This window comes from Squalius cephalus (genome assembly GCF_949319135.1).
Source record: "Squalius cephalus genome assembly, contig: scaffold_99, whole genome shotgun sequence".
Lineage (NCBI taxonomy): Eukaryota > Metazoa > Chordata > Actinopteri > Cypriniformes > Leuciscidae > Squalius > Squalius cephalus.
The window spans coordinates 29,629-50,813 of record NW_027645813.1 but is presented as its reverse complement, the minus strand read 5'-3'; the positions used below and the strand labels follow the sequence as shown (position 1 = coordinate 50,813).

The 21,185-nt window shown below is 38.5% G+C and overlaps 1 protein-coding gene across 1 annotated transcript in view; it reads right to left on the bottom strand.

Moving 5' to 3' along the window:
* The window catches only part of LOC307154195 (P2X purinoceptor 4a-like), a gene marked incomplete at its 3' end in the record, with an annotated part of 45,450 nt that extends 29,726 nt beyond the window's left edge, over positions 1-15,724 (bottom strand). The window contains exons 1-2 of the mRNA XM_079898959.1: positions 15,628-15,724; positions 15,317-15,461 (exon numbers count right to left, since the gene is read on the bottom strand). Of these exons, the coding sequence (XP_079755085.1) occupies positions 15,317-15,461; positions 15,628-15,653 (171 nt within the window). The remainder of the gene's footprint in view (positions 1-15,316; positions 15,462-15,627) is intronic.
* Between the last annotated feature and the right edge of the window lie 5,461 nt (positions 15,725-21,185).

Here is a 21,185-nt window from a genome sequence, read left to right as displayed (position 1 = left end):
ACCATTGTTTAAAACTGTCCTAGAGAAGTCATGTAAGTATGTCAGGTGCTTCAACAAACAAGACTTCTGTATAGGATGCACCTATGTTTTCTCTCTAATGAGGAAGCATTACACTACTGAGAAGTGCGCATGCAAAACCAAAATGGGCGTTTACCAATCAGTGGCCAATTTCAAAGTACAATAAATGTTTTTCAGCCATTTTTCAACAGACTTGCTAAACCACCCCACCCCTAAACCAAGCCCCCAGTGGATTAGAGCAAATCAGGCAAAGCAGTTGAAAATGCCCATTGTGGTTTGAAAACACCCCACTGATAGAGAAACACCCACTAGTGTTCTGCAGAGATACATCTTGTGCTCATCAACTACAAATCACTGTTAGTTCAATGTCACTGTCTCCACCCATGTGTGCTGTTGGCTTTCATCAAAATTTCAATGCTGATCCAACAGACTTTAAACACTGAAATGTCAATCTCAACCAAAATTATGGTTTGGATCAAAACTCAACATTGTATCAATGTTCCCATGCTATCTGTGCGATTTATTTCAACACTTTACTTACTTTGAAAATTAATGTATGTTAGTAGATTTAGTAACAATAAATAAAATGCAAGTAAAAAGCATGCTAAAAACAGAAATACATTATATGCACCATTGTTTGAAACTCAGAGAGTTCATGCATGTCAAACACACAAGACTTCCGTATAGGACGCACCTTGTGTTTTCTCTCTAATAAGGAAGCATCAATTAACTACTGAGAAGCCCACATGCAAAACCAAAATGGGCGTATACCAATTAGTGCCAATTTTCAAACTGCAATTGGTGTTTTTCAACCATTTTTCAAAAGACTTGCTAAAATCATGAGGGCCCACCCCTAAACCAAACCCCCAGTGTATTAGAGCAAATGAGGTAACACCATTGAAAGTGCCCATCATGAACTGAAACGCCCCACTGATTGGGAAACACCCAGTAGTGTTTTGCACAGATACATGCCTGCAAGATCTTGTGCTCATAAACTAAGACTCACTGTTAGTTCAATGTCACTGTCTTCACCCATGTGTGCTGTTCCCTTTCATCAAAATTTCAATGCTGATCCAACACACTTTAAACATTGAAATTTTGATGTCAATCAAAATGATGGTTTGGATCAAAACTAAACATTGAATCAATGTTACCATGCTGTCTGGGATTCGCTCTGTTGTAGAGAATATTCCCGGCATTTGCAAACTAAAACCCGAACAAGAAGAGTGTTTGTTAAACATTTTGAATGGAGGTGATGTTGTGGCCCTACTCCCGACAGGTTTTGGGAAAAGTTTAATTTATCAACTATTACCGATTGTCAGCGAGAAACTGGGGAGGCCAAAGGCCGGCAAGGCGATAGTTGTGATTGTGTCCCCCTTGGCTGCACTCATGGAGGATCAGGTTAAGGAGGCAGCAAAACTCGGTCTGTGTGCTGCACAGCTTGGCGTGCACAATGATCGAGAAATCATGGAGGGGAATTTCAGCCTTATTTTTGGTAGCCCCGAATCCTGGATTCTCAATTCAAAATGGTGAGCTATGTTAGCATCAACCCTATACCAAGACAACCTCGTCGCCATTGTCGTTGATGAGGCACACGTCGCATACAAGTGGTGAGTTTGCATACACAGGTTTGGTAATTAACTTCAACAAGTTAATTTATTTCGACATCAGCTCAGTTCAACACTGTCATTTGTTGTCTTTTGTTGCATGTTTCACAATGTTGATTCTCGTTACCTTTTGCCCAGGGGTGAAGCGTCCTAAGGCGACTCCCCTTTCCGAGAATCTTTTTCCAAGTTGAGTGAACTAAGATCTATCGTTAAAGAAGGTTTAATTTATGCCTGCTTACATCTCTGTGTGTGTGTGTGTGTGTGTGTGAGAGAGAGTGTGTGTGTGTGAGTGACACACAAGCTTCCCAGATTGGTCATGCATGCATGTTAAGTCAAGTCAAGTCATCTTCATTTATATAGCGCTTTTAACAATGTAGATTGTTTCAAAGCAGCTTTACAGAGATAAGCGTATAATTTAAGGTAACAGAGATTGTTTCGGCTTTACAGCAGAGTTAAGTTTTTTCCATATAAAGTTAGTTTTGATTGATTTGCTTCCGTCGCAATGATCATTTGTTATTAAATTAGGGGCCGCTAAGACGACACCATTCCCTCTACACAGACTTTAAACGCGAACCTGTGAGAAACACTGATGGCGTTCACATGAGCATTTAGAATGGGTTCTATAGTTATGTGCGTTTGAATATATGCAGGTTTGGAATTCCCTACAAGCCAAGCCTAAACAAAGTACTTGTCTTTCCCTATAAATTTTGATAAAGAATTTTATTTTATTTTGTTGCTTTGGGGTAGGAACGCGAAACGGATTTTCCCGACAACGCCTTATCTGTAGAGTGGTAGTGGGATCCTCCATAGGGAGAGACTAGTTGGCACTTCAGCACTGCGTTGTCATCGGTCCAGGCGAAGGTCCTTCGTCAGATCTGGATACGGCCTGGATCCGGCAGGCTGCAGGAAAACCTCGGGATAAACACAGACACTAAAATTAGCGTAGATGCCATTCTTCTCATGATGTAACGAGTACATCAGGATTTTTGGGAAGTGTTCCCGGTTCCGGCTGACCTAATCTATGCAGCATAACACTGAATTATAGAAGTCTATATGTGAAGTCATTATGTGAAAGCTAGGTCAAAGAGATGTGTCTTTAATCTGGCTTTGAACTGACAGAGTGTGTCTGCTTCCCGGACAATGGTAGGAAGACTGTTCCAGAGTTTTGGTGCTAAATAGGAAAAGGATCTACCGCCAGCAGTCGATTTTGATATTCTAGGTATTATCAACTGGCCGGAATTTTGAGATCGCAATAGACGTGACGGACTATAATGCGTTAAGAGCTCGCTCAAGTACTGCGGAGCTAAACCATTTAGTGCTTTGTAAGTGATCAGCAATATTTTAAAATTGATGCGATGTTTAATAGGGAGCCAATGCAGTTTTGACAGAACCGGGCTAATATGGTCATACTTCCTGGTTCTGGTAAGAACTCGAGCTGCTGCGTTTTGAACCAGCTGTAGTTTATTTATTAAGCGTGCAGGGCAACCACCCAGTAGAGCATTACAATAATCTAGCCTTGAGGTCATGAACGCATGAACTAATTGTTCCGCATTTGTCAATGAGAGCATATGGCGTAATTTAGATATATTTTTAAGATGGAAAAATGCAGTTTTACAGATACTAGACACGTGACTTTCAAATGAAAGATTGGTATCAAAGAGCACACCCAGGTTCCTAACCGACGACGAAGACTTAACAGAGCAGCCATCGAGTGTTAGACAGTATTCTAGATTATTACGTGAGGAAGTTTTTTGTCCAATAATTAGAAACTCTGTTTTTTCAGAATTTAGAAGTAGGAAATTACAAGTCATCCAATTTTTTATATCCGCTATGCATTCCGTTAATTTTGTGAATTGATAAGTTTCGTTAGGTTTTGAAGAAATATAGAGCTGAGTATCATCGGCATAACAGTGAAAGCTAATGCCATGTTTCCTAATGATATCTCCTAAGGGTAGCATGTACAGAGTGAACAGCAACGGTCCTAGTACTGAGCCTTGTGGTACGCCATACTGAACTTGTGATCGATGAGACATCTCATCATTTACTGCTACAAACTGATAACGGTCAGATAAGTATGATTTAAACCATGCTAGTGCAATTCCCGTAATGCCAACATAATGTTCTAATCTATTTAAAAGAACGTTGTGGTCAATGGTGTCAAATGCAGCACTAAGATCGAGTAACACTAATAGAGAGATACAACCACGATAGGATGATAAGAGCAAATCATTTGTGACTCTAACGAGAGCTGTCTCGGTACTATGGTACGGTCTAAATCCTGACTGGAAATCCTCGCAGATATCATTTCTTTCAAGAAAGGAACACAGTTGTGAGGATACTGCCTTTTCTAATATCTTTGACAGAAAAGGTAGATTCGAGATCGGCCTGTAATTGACTAATTCTGTAGGATCAAGTTGCGTTTTTTTAACAAGCGGTTTAATCATAGCCAGCTTAAAGTTTTTTGGTACGTATCCTAGAGACAAAGACGAATTAATGATATTAAGAAGAGGATCTATGACCTCTGGAAGTATTTCTTTCAGTAGCTTAGTCGGTATAGGGTCTAACATACATGTTGTAGATTTAGATGATTTAATGAGTTTAGTAAATTCTTCCTCTCCTATAGCAACGAATGAATCAAATTTTTCCTCAGGGAGACTACAATGCACTGCCTGATGCGATACTGTAGTAGACGGTTGCATAGTTATAATTTTGTCCCTGATATTATCAATCTTATAATTGAAGAAGTTCATAAAGTCATTACTGCTGTGTTGCTTGGAAACTTCTGGGCTTGAAGCTTTATTTTTCGTTAGTTTAGCCACCGTTTCAAATAAATACCTAGGATTATGTTTATTTTCTTCTAATAGGGTTGAAAAATAAGCAGATCTAGCAGCTTTTAAAGCCTCTCTGTAAGCAATAGAGCTCTCCTTCCATGAAATGCTAAATAAAATAGGCAACAGCATGTTACATAGTAACACTACAAAACAAATGGTGTCAGATCTACTATCAATTACATGTATGCCTAGACGTGTAAATATGTTGTATGTGCAGATACAGCATGTTTCTCATGAAATAATTTGTAAACAAATGAGATGTTGCCTATTTTAACACACTGACGTCCGGGGTCAGTTAAGCTGCCTCAATCTGTCCAATTCTTTTAAAGCCTGAACCTTGTAAACACAAGTATTGGCTACATTAAAGTAAGAGCAGCAGTCAGAAATGTTGTGTAGTTTCAATAGTAATTGTAAAAACTTAAAACTTTGTTTTCTCCACATTTCAAATTAATATTTATTGGATAATTTTTGTTGTTATTCACTTTATAAAAAACTAGAAGATTCAAGGTTACCAGTGGTGTTACTTTTATGTTTCTAGGACAAAAACTCGCAAAGCTTTAGATTTATTTTTAAAACAACCCAAAAATACCCTCTAGCGGGACCGTGACCTCATTTAATTACTTTGTCACACCACATCACATAGTAGTGATTCCCTGAAGCCTGTGCATTTTAAGTTTCTTCTATGCATTTACCCTAGTCATAGTCCCATGACACACAGTGTTACAATGCTGTTTCAGTATGTGAGCGATGTCCTTGACAAAGCATTTAAGTTGTATGTTTTTTTGTTTATTATTTGTAGGGACCCCTTTTTTGGCGCTGACTGCTTCAGCAGATATGCGGTCCAGACACCGGGTGACCAGAATTCTCCATATGGATAAGCCAGTCAACATCACAGCAAGCCCCAACAAGACAAACATCCGTCTTGGAGTGCGCCAGGTTCCGAGGAACAACATGAGCTGCCTAGACTGGATTGTTGTGGAAGTTAAAGACAAGGGCACATCCATGCAACCAATTCTTATTTACTGCCCAACCATGAAGACAGTAGGAAAGGTTTTCGGATACCTAAAGGCTGAACTGCAAAGTCAGGCCTGGGTTGATGGAGATCCTGAGCAGAAAATCGACAACCTCCTAATTGGAATTTTCCACAGCAAGACACTTCCACAGAACAAGGACCGAGTGCTCTCTTCGTTGAGAGGGGAAGGTAATTGTCGCGTAGTTGTGGCTACTACAGCTTTGGGAATGGGTCTAAATTTTCCCAATGTGTCCCATATTGTGACGTTTGGGGCTCCTGGGGACCTTGAAGCTATTGTTCAACAGGTGGGCAGGGCCGGAAGGCATGGTCAGCCAGCACATGCCATCCTATACAATACTGGACAGTATTTTAAGGTGGACAAAGATGTGAAGGAACTGCTCTCTGTTTTCAAGAAGACCTGTATAAGGAAATTTCTTTATGCCCATTTTGAGACAGAACCCAGCCACGTTGAGCCAGGCCATCAGTGTTGTACATTCTGTCACACTGTCTGTTCTTGTACCTCAGGCACATGTACTGAACCAACTCCAAATTACGAACAAATTACAGACCAACCAGTTTGCGTGATATCCAGGCAGGTGGATGAGAAGGACCGATCTTTCATTGCAGATTTGCTCAATGATTACAGAAGTAGTTTAATCAATTCTTCCACATATCTCTACACATCTCATGCTGCTTGTACTGGATTCAGCACAGGCCAATTGTGTACATATTTTGGATCTCTCATACGTCATTAATAATCTACCTGTTTTCCAATTGGACCATGCAAAGGACATTTTATACATCATAGCTAATGTTTTTGGAGATGTTGATGTGGATGTGCATTCTGACTTGGATAAGAGTTTCAGTGGCCCAGACCTTTACTTCAGCAACTATTTTGATGATGATGACTTTGTTGATGATGCACAAAGAAGCCATGTCAGTACCTCGGAGTCTGACCAGTAATGCATGTAAACATTGCCTAATTTTTTTGGACTTTTTTTTTACTGAATACGTTTGTGTATAAAACTATCATGAAGTAAAGTGGTTGCACTGTCACTATGACATAGTTATTAAGTTTGGACTTAACTTACCCCTGCCCATTTGTATATAATATGATAATGGATGAACATGGTCGCACTGTCACTAATACACAGATCACAGTGAAATATGTATGACAATGTCTCTTCTCCAAACAGTATGATAACAAATAAAGGTGCACATAGTTCTGCACAAAATTATTTTTGTTGTTGTTGTGAGGATCTTTTAACTGCATATAAAATGAAGTATAGAATCACAAAAAACACTTTATTTATTTCTATTTGGGAAATGCCATGGTAATTAGTTGTTCTACACACACACACACAGTATATTTACAACATAATTTCTGCCAATAGTCAAGAGGTGTCAATGAAACACTCTAGTGTCTGCGTGTTGGTTACATTGACAAACACACTGAATAGCTTAACCATTTAAAGTGGTAATGCCCTAAACTCCTTAAGCTTGGACCGCATCCACTGCCACAAGTCCTTGAAATTAGCTTGTATATAATGTTATGTTCAAAATCAGGGAACGCTGAAAAGTGTCTTCCTGGTTGGTGCTGGAACAGTTCTGCCCTCTTGAACACATCAAGCAAGGTTAGGATATCCCTTTCCATGTCAACTGGATTATGGATGCCACTAGGGCGATACACCTGCAGCTCTTTGTCAGTCGTGTCCATTACTGTCTTCAAGACACCAACAGATCTGCTTACCCTGTCAGCGGCTTCTTCTGTCAGGTTTGGGCCTTTGTTCTTCAAAAATGTCTTAAGGAAATTGTTAAGATGTTCAAGGTGAAGGTCTAATGGGATATTCCTCCCCTTCCCACCCCTCCCATTCCAGAAACGGTTCCATGTCAGACTATGAGCCAGCCAAGGGGACAGGGTTGCATTGATTTGGACCGTTAACAGCAAGGTGCTGTAAGCATACTGACTATGGCCACAAGTCTTAACCCCCTGGGGTCGACTATCGCGCCGGCGTGATTTGCTCGCTTTTTTTCCTATCAGTTCAAACGAGACTCAAAATACTCTGTTGACTTTGATCTTTCAAACAAGTTTCATACATCAATCTCTCCTGTTAAGTGTGTATTATTTTTGTGTATACTCACATTAAAAACAAAGTGTTGTGCTTTTTGCCAAATAAAGAAAAATAAACATGATGTGAGCTCTGCCTTCTCTCTGTCAGTGAAGTCAATTCTGAAACGTGTCCGAAAATGAACAATAACTCAGCGAATACTCAGTCAAACAGGCATACAGACACACAGGCATGAAGCTTGAATTCTCTTCTTTTGAATGAAGTAATTTATATAAAAAAATCAAATATTCTCTGTTTATGTAATCTGTATGAAAAGAGAGAGATGTCAGTCGTTCTCATCTCAGCTCATTAAGTTTTAATGTGACCCCGCCCACGGAGAGCGCGCAATATTCAAACGCAAATGACTGAGGCAATCCATGCAAACTGTGAACGCCCCCATATCAGCTCGAGAAAACACATCAAGTTTATTCAGATCATTGTACTTGTTTACACCATCTCGCAGCGCTGTGAGGAATAATACTATCGTAATAATAATAATGGAAAATGTACCTCAGAAGTGCTGGTATTTCGAGGAGCAACGGGTCCTGAGCTGAGGAATACTGTAGTAAGTTTTTTTCATTCTCAAGTGAATCGCGTTTCTGTGTGTGAATGAATGAACGGTAGAGATGCGCACTGTTTACCACAGCTCGCAAAAAGACGGTTTAAATTTGAATTGCGTTTCTGTGTGTGAATGAATGATCCGCTTTTAGCAAACTATTTTGCTATACTGAGATGAGTAAAAATCGACTGAAATATGTTGAAATAAAATGTATTTGTATAAGCAACGTATTAAACTGCAAATTAACATTTCCCTATAATAAAAACGAAAGACCTATGTTACAGACATATGAAAGACAACATTTCGTTGACTAGTTTTGGATAAATTATACATTTTTACTGTAAAATATCTGCCACCTCAAATAAGCTTTTGTTTGCCAATTTTTGCTCATATGTTAAATATAGTATGTTTTGTCAGTGTAGGCTATATTCAAAGTAATGAATCCTTAACTTTGAAATATGTACGATAAAATGTATAGGCTACTTTAGTTTTTACAAAGAAAGATTACACTTGAATTGTTGTTGTAATTGTAACCTTTTTAATAAAAATATATATTTACAAGGTAGATGTAAACAAACTATTAAAAGGTCAATATAAGCCTTTTCTTTAAATAATTGTTATTGTGTTTTATTAGTGACAAATTTGGGGAGAGGATACATATTCCAAAACTGAAAATACAGTATGAGAATTAACTGCACAATTACTAGACATGTTTTCCTTGGATATTATTATACAATTTGCAAGCACAATTTGTGGAAAAATAAAAAAAAATTGAGATGTGAACCAATTTGGTAGAATTTATATATATATATATTGCTCTTGCATTCTTTCTTGTGGCTCAGTGACACACCTGAATGAATGGCTCATTAAGTATGCAGGCCCCATTGTCTCCTCAGGTGTGAACTACTCAATATGCATGATGGTGTTGGATTGTTGACGCCCACTTGCATATTGCCTTTCCAAACAGAAAGTGTCTTGCAAAATTTAAATCAATGTATTGTTTTATGTGAATGATTAGGCAGGATGATTTTCAGATCATTTTGAAGAAAAAACTCTAGGCGACGACATCCATTAGTCAAAAGTCTTGTGGACACATATTTAGTATGTGTTTTGTGGCCTTATTTCAGAAACTTTAGTTTTTAGTTTTTTCAATAACCATGCATAAACATTATTCTCTCAAAAATACAAACATGTACATACATGTTTCTCACATATTATGGTAGCCCTGTTTGTGCTAAATAGAGTGTAATGACACCTTTGCCATTAATATGTTTATATGCAACTGAAAGCACAAATGTCAGGGCATGTCAGAACATCTCAAGGACCCCAAAAACACCTCAGACCCCAGAGGGTTAAAGATTAAGAGTGCAACCTTGTACAACCTCATCAGGCGCTCTCCATCTCCCACTTTCACTGCGTCCAAGAAGTTCAAAAGCAAAAATCCAAAGCTGAGCCGTGCTTCAGTATACTCTTTCTTGTAGTCTGCACTAACACTGAGGGAAGTAGGCTCAGTAGCTGATGAAGCAGACGAAGCAAGACTGTGGACATTGGCTTCATGGTTGTCTCTTGCTTTTCTATAGATAAACATTCTTGCACAGCCAGGCTCACGGCAAGGGAACCTCTCCTTCTCAGCAGGTTGGGCCTTTGCTAAATTGCTGATATTAGTTGACAGTTCCGTAATGTCGTCAGACATGACAAACTTGTCAATGACCTCGGCCATAGCGTCATGCAGCCAAGTCCTCCTCAGGTCTGCAGAGCCTTGAAGAATGTGGTCTGGTATGAAGCCATCAGGAGTGTCTGTGACATGATAGGAAAAAAAACTAAATTTTTTTACCTTTTTGACTGTTCCAATTATGAATGTGTAAACAAGGGAGGTGTTTGGTTCAAACCTGTAAGTGCCTCCAAGTGGAAATGCTCCATTGCTGCTTTCAGTTAAAGTGCTGTCGTCTCCAATACCACAAACTGTTTGTATGCTTTGTACGCTGAATGTGGACCTTGTTTTGCATTGCTGCATCTGTAAATCAAAGTACAGATTAGCATATAAAAAATATTTGCTAATATTTATTATATAATATTTTGATAAATTCATGGCGGCAGTTGTGTTGTTAGTAGTACCAGTCATAGAGCAGCCAATTCATGTTGGCACTGCCCTTACAGCCCCCGATGTGAATCAGGCTATTCATGTTGGCACTGCCCTTACAGCCCCCGATGTGAATCAGGCTATTCATGTTGGCACTGCCCTTACAGCCCCCGATGTGAATCAGGCTATTCATGTTGCCACTGCCCTTACAGCCCCCGATGTGAATCAGGCTATTCATGTTGGCACTGATTTCATGAAAACATGCAAACAGTTCATACATCCAAGCCAACTTCATGGTAGGCAAAGATCCTCTGTTGGTCATCTCCATGATAAATATGTAGGGAGAAAAGAATTGAAATAATTTACACATAGGACACATACATATAAGGTCTTGTATGAACATATGAAATTTGTTTGACAGATGGCGAGACAATTTGTGTACTTCAATGATTACCTCAACAGACTCATATTAGCAAGTAGTGTTCCATGGTCTTTGGCTGAATTCTCATTAAAGAAGATTTGATGGTGAATCTGTAATCGTAAAAACCCTTTTGAAAGTTTATCAAGAAGGACAACCAAGCTGTGCAATACAGTTTTGCGAGTGTTTAGGGTCAATTGCTATATCAGTATAGGTGACACCAAATCACTAAGTTGTAGCTTTAAACCGGACATACATTTTAATCCACACCAATAAAGTACATTAAAGACATAACTTCATTAGATTTAATTCTAAATGTAGATCACACATAATAAGTATAGATCATAAGTTATTTTGAAAAGTAAAAAAAAAAAAAAAAAAAAAAACTACCTCAAAAAGATTCCTGATAGCGTGCCAGTCTTTGAACTTAAAAACTAATCCTTCCAGGCGTTCTTCCTCTGTCTCCCCATCGGCAAAGGCCCATTGGATATTTCGGCTGTTACCTTCCGTTAGCCTATCACCCCCGACCAAAATCTTCTCCAACCCATCAGGAGATCTTGCTACATACCTTTAGAAAATGTACAAACTATCAATTTCAGCATATTGGGCCTGTTCCTGTTATGTGAGGTACAGTATTCCAAGATTAAAAGTTCAGAAGAACTTTCAGAAACTCTACTCCACATAAAGGAAATAGTCACAATACATCACAAAGCAATTACTCCTCTCTCTCAATACTTACTCCTTTTGAATGTGCCAAGTCACCAGTTTGGTTTTCATTTTTAAAGAGAAGTCCTAGCGGAAACTGTATTGGAAAATTAAAATGTAACAAATGTGTGTTAAAAAATAAGACACATCACAACTACTTTCATGTAAAACATTTTTGATTTTGATCAAATCTTCCTGTACTTACATGGGTTGAGGGCTGGGCCATTTCGTCCGAGTACAGATGGGGGATGTGATGGACAACAGCACTTGCGAAAGGCTTCAGTACTTCCAAATAACTGGTCAGGATACGGCTTCCCAAAACAACAAATTCTCGCCGCATGCAGGCTTGTGTATGTGGACCTGGAAGTGACTTCCCGAGATCATAGTGTGACAAGCTATTGGCTGGTTTAGTGTTGGCGAGATGGTATTCGGTCGATAACACACATGTGATGGATCCAGTGTATAGACTTGTTTGTCAGTTTGGTTGACTGGTGATGTGTGCGTATAAAAAAGTCAAGGTTATCAAATACAATTGAATATGTGTGTGGTACAGATGCCAATGGAAGTGCTGGAACAGAGAGGGGTACAACACCCAAATCAGCCATGTCCTCATCTGAAAGTGCGCTGAATGTGAACACATCAAGGACATCAACCACTTCATTAGGCTGTTTGGTGGGCTCACCAGTGCTGCTCTGTGATGTACCCCTTGCTAGGTAAGTGCTTACTGTTTGGTATTATGAGAAATAGTGAAATGAAGTTAGGTTAAAAAACTATTTCCAATTATAATAATTATTGGAAATAAGCAAACCAATCAAAATGAGTAGACAAACAACATAGACACAACTTACCCATTAAAGTCCTCTCCTGGTCACTTCTGTTTGTAATTTGGGAGCTGAGGTAAGATTCCAGGTCTCTTTTTAAAGAGAACACAGTTCTGCAGTTCTGTGCCAAATCTTTCTGTTTGCCAACTGCACTCTGATGAATTGTAGATATGCCCAGTTTGGCCAGTCGCTGGAAAACAGCCTTTTTTGCCCCACCATACAGCAAGACAGTGTTGGCCAGTGTTGGTAACAGGCCAGTGCCGACAACCGGGGGTCTCTTCCTCTTAGAGCTACTGAGGCCGCAGTGCAGATGTGGGGAAGTGAGTCTTTGGCCATTTTTGCAATTATGCTGAATATAAATGGGGACAGTCTCTTCAGATCTTCCAAAAACTCAGTGAATGAGTTGTCATGAGCACTTGCCCTCCACAGCATGAAGTGATGTTGGGGGTTACACAGCTTCTTACATTCATCCTCCACAATACATAGTTCCCACAGGCCAATTAATGTCACGTGACCTCCCCGGAGACGCCATCTTTGATGGCATAAGCTGCTGTGTTTACCTACTGTCTATGGTGTTTACAAAGTTTTACAAGCAAATTTCAAATATTTCTTTCTGTTTAATGTTACGAAAATCATGAAGAGACAAAGTGACAGAGATTATTAAGAGACTCTATTAACAAAAGACAGAGAGAGGTACAATGCGAAAATTTCAGTCATAAATGCCGGTGTGGATCCGTATGCGCTAACGCTGTCTGTCTGTGTCTCTCTGTGTGTGTGTGTGTGTGTGTGTGTGTGTGTGAGTGAGTGAGTGAGTGAGAGAGAGGCGCGGGCGCGATCGAACAGTGGAAACAATGTTGTTTTTGTATGTTTTTAATACCTTGTCATTTTGTTCATACAGGACATCATTCAAACTGCAAAGTGTTAACTTATATTTGTGTACACTCGCAATAAAACACAACATTGTGCACCTGACACAAAGTGCTCTGAGCAAATTCTTGCGTGTTTTGAGGGAGTTTCTTTCCTGTTTATCCTCGCCAGCCATAACCTCCGTCGTTGTTCTGACAAAAGCTTAGTTTTCTCACATTCATGAAGTGTAATGACGGATATACTGTAAAATCCCAATTTAACTGAACCTCCGGCACGATTTGAACATCCATTGACCCAGCAGGAGATGACCATTTTCACTTTTTATCACGAAATTAACTCGTTTCAGCTTCTTCTTCTAATGTTCTGCCCACAACATGCTCACAGAAATGGCGCCGGGTCGGCAAATGCCCGTATGTTGTGACGTCATGTAGGAACTATGTATATCCAAAACACTGGATTTTAAGTCATCCATTAACTCTCTGTGTCGAGATACAGTATAAGGTTGCCAGCTCTGCCAAAATTTCTTTTGGCCAAGTTTTCTACAATGTCAGAAACATCAGATTGGCAAATGATGCGTATGTCCTTGCTTTCGTATTTTATTATGACCTAAAAACAACAATAAACACAGATCATAAGTGAAAATATCATTGAAAAAACGTAAAAATGTATGTCATAGATAAAAGATGAAAACTAGAAATAGAAAATAGAAGAAAATGTCTTTGCAAAAACATAAAACACTAGCCTGATAACGCTGTGCTTTGCAGTACCCTATGTAGAAAATGAATGTTGATGAGACTCCTAACTGACTATGGTCTCAGCAGGTTGCTTGTTCCTTCCTGTATTACTGGTACTTCCCCTTCCCCTCTTCTCTTCAACTGGTATATGTTCTACTGGTACCTCCCCCCCTCTGTCTCTCCAAAAGACAAGCAATGAAAAAAAACAAGGCCTGCCGTATTTTTCCTCGCAGATTTAAACGTGTCTAGTCTGCATGTATCTTTAACATTCTCAGAGGAAAAAAAGTGACGGAAATCAAATGCTGATTTTAAATTTAGTAGATTTGCAAACAGGTAAAAGTACTGGACCTATTTCAAACCTAGCATTGTAGTGTTTAACCCACCTCGGTGACACTGCTCCGTGATGGCAAGTCCATGGCCTTCCTCGGCTTTTTTATGGTCCTTGGAGTTTTAGAGGGTGTATCTCGGTCTCTTTTATCTGTCGAGCTCGAACTGGCACCCTTTTGACAGGTCAGTGTCTCCTTTCTTTTCCAGTCCTTAAATATTGCCATGTCATGCTGTAATCTTGCAATTAAGTTGCAGCATTTCCGACAGACTCGAGATGAACAAAGAGCTGTGTTTAACAGAACTAATCCTAACTTTGACAGTTGGCTGCAAATATTTTCTTGTTTCTCTCTACTGTCTAATATTAGTTTAGAGGCCCTGATTGTACCGTGGATGCGTAGATTTACTTCACATAATCTGCAAAAGTCGTTCACAGCGATGTTCACTCCGGTATTACGGGTAACCAATGATTTTAAACTTCAGACAAGCGCCCCCCCCCCCCCCCCCCCCCGCAAGAAAGAATATGCTCAATTATGCCCTTCCAGACTCTGTCTACGAAGCAAAGAGAAGTAGCAGAGTTTGTTATTACCAGGCTAAGTTACTTCACTTGTTACTTAAAAAAAATCTAAAATCTGATTATGTAACTCAAGTTACTTGTAATGATTTACCCCCAACACTGCCTGACAATACACACAAGAACCAATAAAGTTTGTGTAGTTTCGCCTTCTCTTCATCCTAATATGGCAATCGAAGTCACTGTTTTTATGCCTGTAAATAAAAAATACTGTATGCATTGTTTGTAATTCTAACGCACTCTTAAAACTAATTTGTTAAAAACAACACATCCTGTTAAAAACCACACATCCTGTGTAATATGTTAACACATTCGTGAGTCTAGTTAAGAACAATACAGTTTGGGCTACTTTTAGCCGAACAAGTTTGTATCCCTCTTAACAAAGACAACACAAAATTACACACAATGTGGTAAAATAGTGATAACACAAAAGGCTCATCAGAACCACTGTATTATAGCATACTTTTTTTTTCTTTTACTAACATTGTGAATAACTCTTGTAAGTTAATAGAGCAAACACAAAGCAGTGTATGCATGCAAAAATCCTTCAGCCAATAACTTCTCTGTGATCATTGAGGTGATGTGTTGGCACTGTCAAGGGTTCATTTGTGCAGTTAAAATCATCTAGCCTGTACCTCTCACCATATCAACAGACTACCTGAGATGGGATGATGTAGTCAGCCACATCCCAGATCTGTTCACCGAGCTCGCTGGTGTTTGTTAGAGCGATGCCTTTCACTTTGGTTGTGACAGAGCTGAGGATGTTGTCAGTGGTCTTGTGTTCTCCTCGCAGAATCACATAACTGTAACAGAATCACATACCAGAATCAACATAAGTAAACATTACTATTGTATGCTGAAGTTCTGTGAAATTAACTGTGTGAATGTCATTTGTTTACAAATCATTTAGGTTAGATAAAGACTACACTGTAAATTGATGACTCTGAATTTTCTAAGGTTGCAACTTACCTTAAAATAAATACAATCGCTGACATCTGATACAGGCGATACAATATTCCGATTTTATGGGATTTTACCACTAGTATTTGTGGTGTAGAGTATTCACAAAAAAGGCTCTTCAAAAACTTTATCATTGTGATTTAGGCTCTTTCATATAGTTCTCTTCTCTTTCTGTTAGAGAAGAAGTGAAGAAGTCTGAAGTTTGTAGGCGTGTACTAAAAAGACTGCAGAGACACACTGAGAGTGACGTGTTTTGAGCTCTACTGGACAGTTAACCCTCTGAGGTCTGAGCTGTTTTCTGGGCCCTGGAGGTGTTCTGACATGCTCTGACATTTCTGGTTATTTCTGTTACTTGTGACATTTTCATGGCTAAAGTCTAATTACACTGTATTCAGCACAAACTCTGCTACAATAATATATCAACAGCATGTATGTAAAAGTTTGTAGTTTTGAGATAATGACATTTATGCGTGGTTTGTGAAAATACAAAAAAAAAATTCTCACTGAAATAAGGCCATGAAACCCCTACTGATTATTTCTTCACAAGACTTTTGAAAATTGTATGACGTAGCCTAGAATATTTGCTGCAAAACTATGTGAAAATCACCCTGACTGCTCATTCAGAGAAGACAATATATTGATTTAAAATTTTTACGACGTGTTTTGTGTGAATAAGCCTTATGCGAGAGCTCATTAATATGTATGGCTTTTCTCACCTGAGAAAGACAAAGAACCTCCCCAACGGCCCTATTAGGAGCTATCAGGCCCTATCATTCTGAGCAACCTTGCACAATACTGTAAATGAGGAGATTTAAAAAAGAATGGCTTTTAGATTGTTTGGATTTATTTACACAACATAATCCAAATAGACACAACAAATGGCAAAAAAGCACTTATTGAAAGACAGAGACCTTTGTGCCATTCCTAAAAACATTGTACATACCTTTCATTTCCAAGGTGTTTGATTTTCACTTTACCATGTTCATGTTCCAGAGACTCATGTGAATGTTGAAGTCGGCAGGACTCAGTGGCATCTGGGCCCTGAAAAAAAAGTGAACATACTGATATCAAGAGAAAGGCCTGCACGATTTTGGAAATAAATATTAGATTTTTCTGGTTAAAATTGCTTTTTAAAATTCACAAAATACACACACACACACACAAATGTTTCCAACAATATATAATATAATGAACACCAAGTTTGTTGTGCCTTGTAGGCATAGGCTATGCGCAGTGCTGGGTAAAATAATAATAACAATAGATAGCAGTATAAATCTTCCAAAATATTTCAGTAACAACCAAGCTAGAGAAAAATATATTGATTATCATGTTACTTCAAATGTTTCCATTCGTTATGATGATATGAAATGAGATAATAGTAAAAACATGAAGCCGTTTGGTGTGTTTTGCTTTTCAAATTTTCAAATGATACATTCAAACGCGATCGCGCTGCAAAATCTGATACATTCAAACGCGATCGCGCTCAAATATAAAACATTATGGTTACCATATACATATCTACGTTTGACCAGATATCCACAAACACAGTAGGCCTAACAGTAAACACGGGTATAAATATTATCATATTCCCCATATATCTAGCAACAGTTCAACTGCAATGTGACATTTATGCAACAATAACAAACATGTAAGAATTTCTTACCTTAAATCTTTATTGTCTTCAAATCGCGTTCTTCTTCTTCTGAGGTAGCCTAAATCCAATGTAAGCTCAGGCGCGTCTTTCAAACTCGACGAAAAGTGAAGTGAAGTGTTTTGGTTTTTTGTTGTTGAGGTAACGAGCGCGTTCGCGTTCCATGTGGAGATTTGCATGTGAATATCTTTTGTGTGAGTGGGCGTGGCCAAATTAACTGTAATGAGCAAGCGTTTGAGAAGCTGGACATCTTGTTGGTTTTATACAAATTACTTAAACAGAAAATATTTGTTTTCGTTTTGAACCCGATCATTTAAAAGTACACACTTAAATGTTTATAAAGGTATATGGCTCATAAATGTGTGACAAGTATTCGCTGAGTTTTAGTTTATAGACGTGCTCAAGAAAAAAAAGTTCACCGCGACGGAGAGGCAGAACGCACACCCCGTTTATTTTCTTTATTTTACAAAAGCACAATGTTTTGATTTGATTGTAAGTGGACACATACAAAAGTAGAAATATCACAGATTCTTTTTTTATATTTCTTTTTTCTGTATGACCATAAATGACGGAGTAATTTAAGTTTATAGTGCTACAATGTGGAGAAAATCCAGCAAAACGCGCCCGCGCGTTTGCCGACCTCAGAGGGTTAAAATGCTTGAAATTTGCCTTTAGAGTACAGAACATGTCATAAAGAAACTATAGTCTTTTGCTTATGCCTTGAAGGTCTTTTTTTTGTACAGGGTAAGAATCATTTATTCTACAGTAGTTTTAGGATAGAGATTAATGTGTATGTGTTGGGGGGTTCATTAATTAGTTATGCCACTAGTATTAGGGCACAAATTTAGTAGAAAACGTGACAGTTTCTTTGACCATGTTGAAAACCGCTTTTTTTAATTTATCATCACGTCATTTTACGTCACGAGAGGGAGTCGCTTGCCCACTCTGCGTTTGCTCTGTGCAGAATAATTCAGTAGTTATTGTATTTCAATTTATCATCGTCATGGTCAATTATTGAGAATTATAGCCTGTCAGGACATCGAACAAGAAAAAGGACGGTGCTATTATCTTCCGTGCCCTGGTGCATTTTGTGCAGGTGAAGAGACGGGACTTCACTTCTGCATCTGCTTCGAAAAATGCGGTAGTGTGTAGCGTTCACTTTAGGCCGGATGATTATAATCCCGGCGATATGATGGAGTTCAACATGGGATGCAGAAGCAAGAACCAAGAATCCGTGCTGGTGCGGTTCCTCCTATGCACACTGTCCCAGCTCCTTCATCGGGTTGCCCGGTCCGTTCGCCCCCCCGGTGAAAACATGGTCACGGATCCGTCAGTGATCACTTAGTGTACATCTGTTTTACAAAATGTGCCTTGTCTTAATTTAATTCATGAACATACCCTACATAAACTTTTAATGTAATGCATTTATGTGTTTGTTATTAGTCTGCAGCCTAATCTTATTATTATCATAAATAATTCTATAATTCATTTTCAATCTGTATGTGACAGAATGAATGAATAGTCCAGTAATTTTAAGCCAAAATGGGTGTCAACCTTGAACAAATTGCAACAGAAGCAAACTCAAATGATTTTGTATCCTCAATATGTCCTGAGTAAGGGGGGGGAAAAAAGCCCAGAAGAATCCCATTAGGGGAAAGTTTCGAAAAAGACCCAAATATAGCCCTTTTATACGCCTATTCATTCTTTTTCTTACATGAATAGGGCAAAAATTTTAACCTTTAGATATCACCATGAAAATTACTGAGTTGATTACTTACATCAAGACAAACAAAAAAATGTATTACAAGTTTTTTGAAATTATTTGTTAACATGGACAAACGGTGCATAATCTAATTACGTATGTGCTAATTTGCATAAATACCACAACAGATCTAAACATTGGGTCGAGCCAGGTGAAAATATCTAGTCTTGTGTAAACTTCATTTAGCCAAGGCTGCAAAGCCGACTCCGTGTTACAAATATGTTAGACCTATCACTTCTGCCACTAAAGATTGCTTTATTAATAATCTTCCTAATCAGTTTCATCATCTCAGCATCCCAGATAGCTTAGAAGAACTAGATATTGCGACAGAAACTTTTAACTCTCTCTTTTCCAGCACTTTAGACACAGTTGCTCCTTTGCGCTTAAAGAAGATTAAAGAAAATAGTCCAACGCTGTGGTACAACGAGCACACTCAGGCCCTTAAGAGAGCAGCCAGAAAAATGGAGCGCAACTGGAAGAAAACAAAACTAGAGGTATTTCGCATTTCATGGAAAGAGAGTTCGATTACTTACAGAGAGGCCTTAAAAGCTGCTAGATCTGCTTATTTTTCAAACCTACTAGAAGAAAATAAACAAAACCCTAGATATTTATTTGAAACAGTGGCTAAACTAACGAAAAATAAATCCTCAACCACAGAAGTTTCCAAACAGCACAGCAGTAATGACTTTATGAACTTCTTTACTAACAAGATTGATAATATCAGGGAGAAAATTATAACTATGCAACCGTCTACTACAGTATTGCATCAGGCAGTGCATTGTAGTCTCCTTGAAGAAAAATTTGATTCATTCGTTGCTATAGGAGATGAAGAATTTACTAAACTCGTTAAATCATCTAAATCGACAACATGTATGTTAGACCCTATACCGACTAAGCTACTGAAAGAGATGCTCCCAGAGGTCATAGATCCTCTTCTTAATATCATTAATTCGTCTTTGTCTCTAGGATACGTACCAAAAAACTTTAAGCTGGCTATGATTAAACGAATCTCGAATCTACCTTTTCTGTCAAAGATATTAGAAAAGGCGGTATCCTCACAACTATGTTCCTTTTTAGAAAGAAATTATATCTGCGAGGATTTCCAGTCAGGATTTAGACCATACCATAGTACCGAGACAGCTCTCATTAGAGTCTCAAATGATTTGCTCTTATCATCCGGTCGTGGTTGTATCTCTCTATTAGTGTTACTCGATCTTAGTGCTGCATTTGACAATATCGACCACAAAATTCTTTTAAATAGACTCGCAAATTATGTTGGCATTAGTGGAATTGCTTTAGCATGGTTTAAATCATACTTATCTGACCGTTATCAGTTTGTAGCAGTAAATTAATAGAGGTCTCGTCGATCATAAGTTCAGTATGGCGTACCACAAGGCTCAGTACTAGGACCGTTGCTGTTCACTCTGTACATGCTACCTTTAGGAGATATCATTAGGAAGCATGGCATTAGTTTTCACTGTTATGCTGATGATACTCAGCTCTATATTTCTTCACGCCCTGACGAAACTTACCAATTCACTAAATTAACGGAATGCATAGCTGACATAAAAAATTGGATGACTAGTAATTTCCTACTACTTAACTCTGAAAACAGAGATTCTAATTATTGGACAAAAAACTTTCTCACGTAATAACCTAGAATACTGTCTAACACTTGATGGCTGCTCTGTTAAGTCTTCGTCGTCGGTTAGGAACCTGGGTGTGCTCTTTGATACCAATCTTTCATTTGAAAGTCACGTGTCTAGTATCTGTAAAACTGCATTTTTCCATCTTAAAAATATATCTAAATTACGGCATATGCTCTCATTGACAAATGCGGAACAATTAGTTCATGCTTTCATGACCTCAAGGTTAGATTATTGTAATGCTCTAGTCTAATGGGTGGTTGCCCTGCACGCTTAATAAATAAACTATAGCTAGTTCAAAACGCAGCGGCTCGAGTTCTTACCAGAACCAGGAAGTATGACCATATTAGCCCAGTTCTGTCAACACTGCACTGGCTCCCTATTAAACATCGTATAAATTTTAAAATATTGCTGATTACTTACAAAGCACTAAATGGTTTAGCTCCGCAATACTTGAGCGAGCTCTTAACGCATTATAGTCCTTCACGTCTATTGCGATCTCAAAATT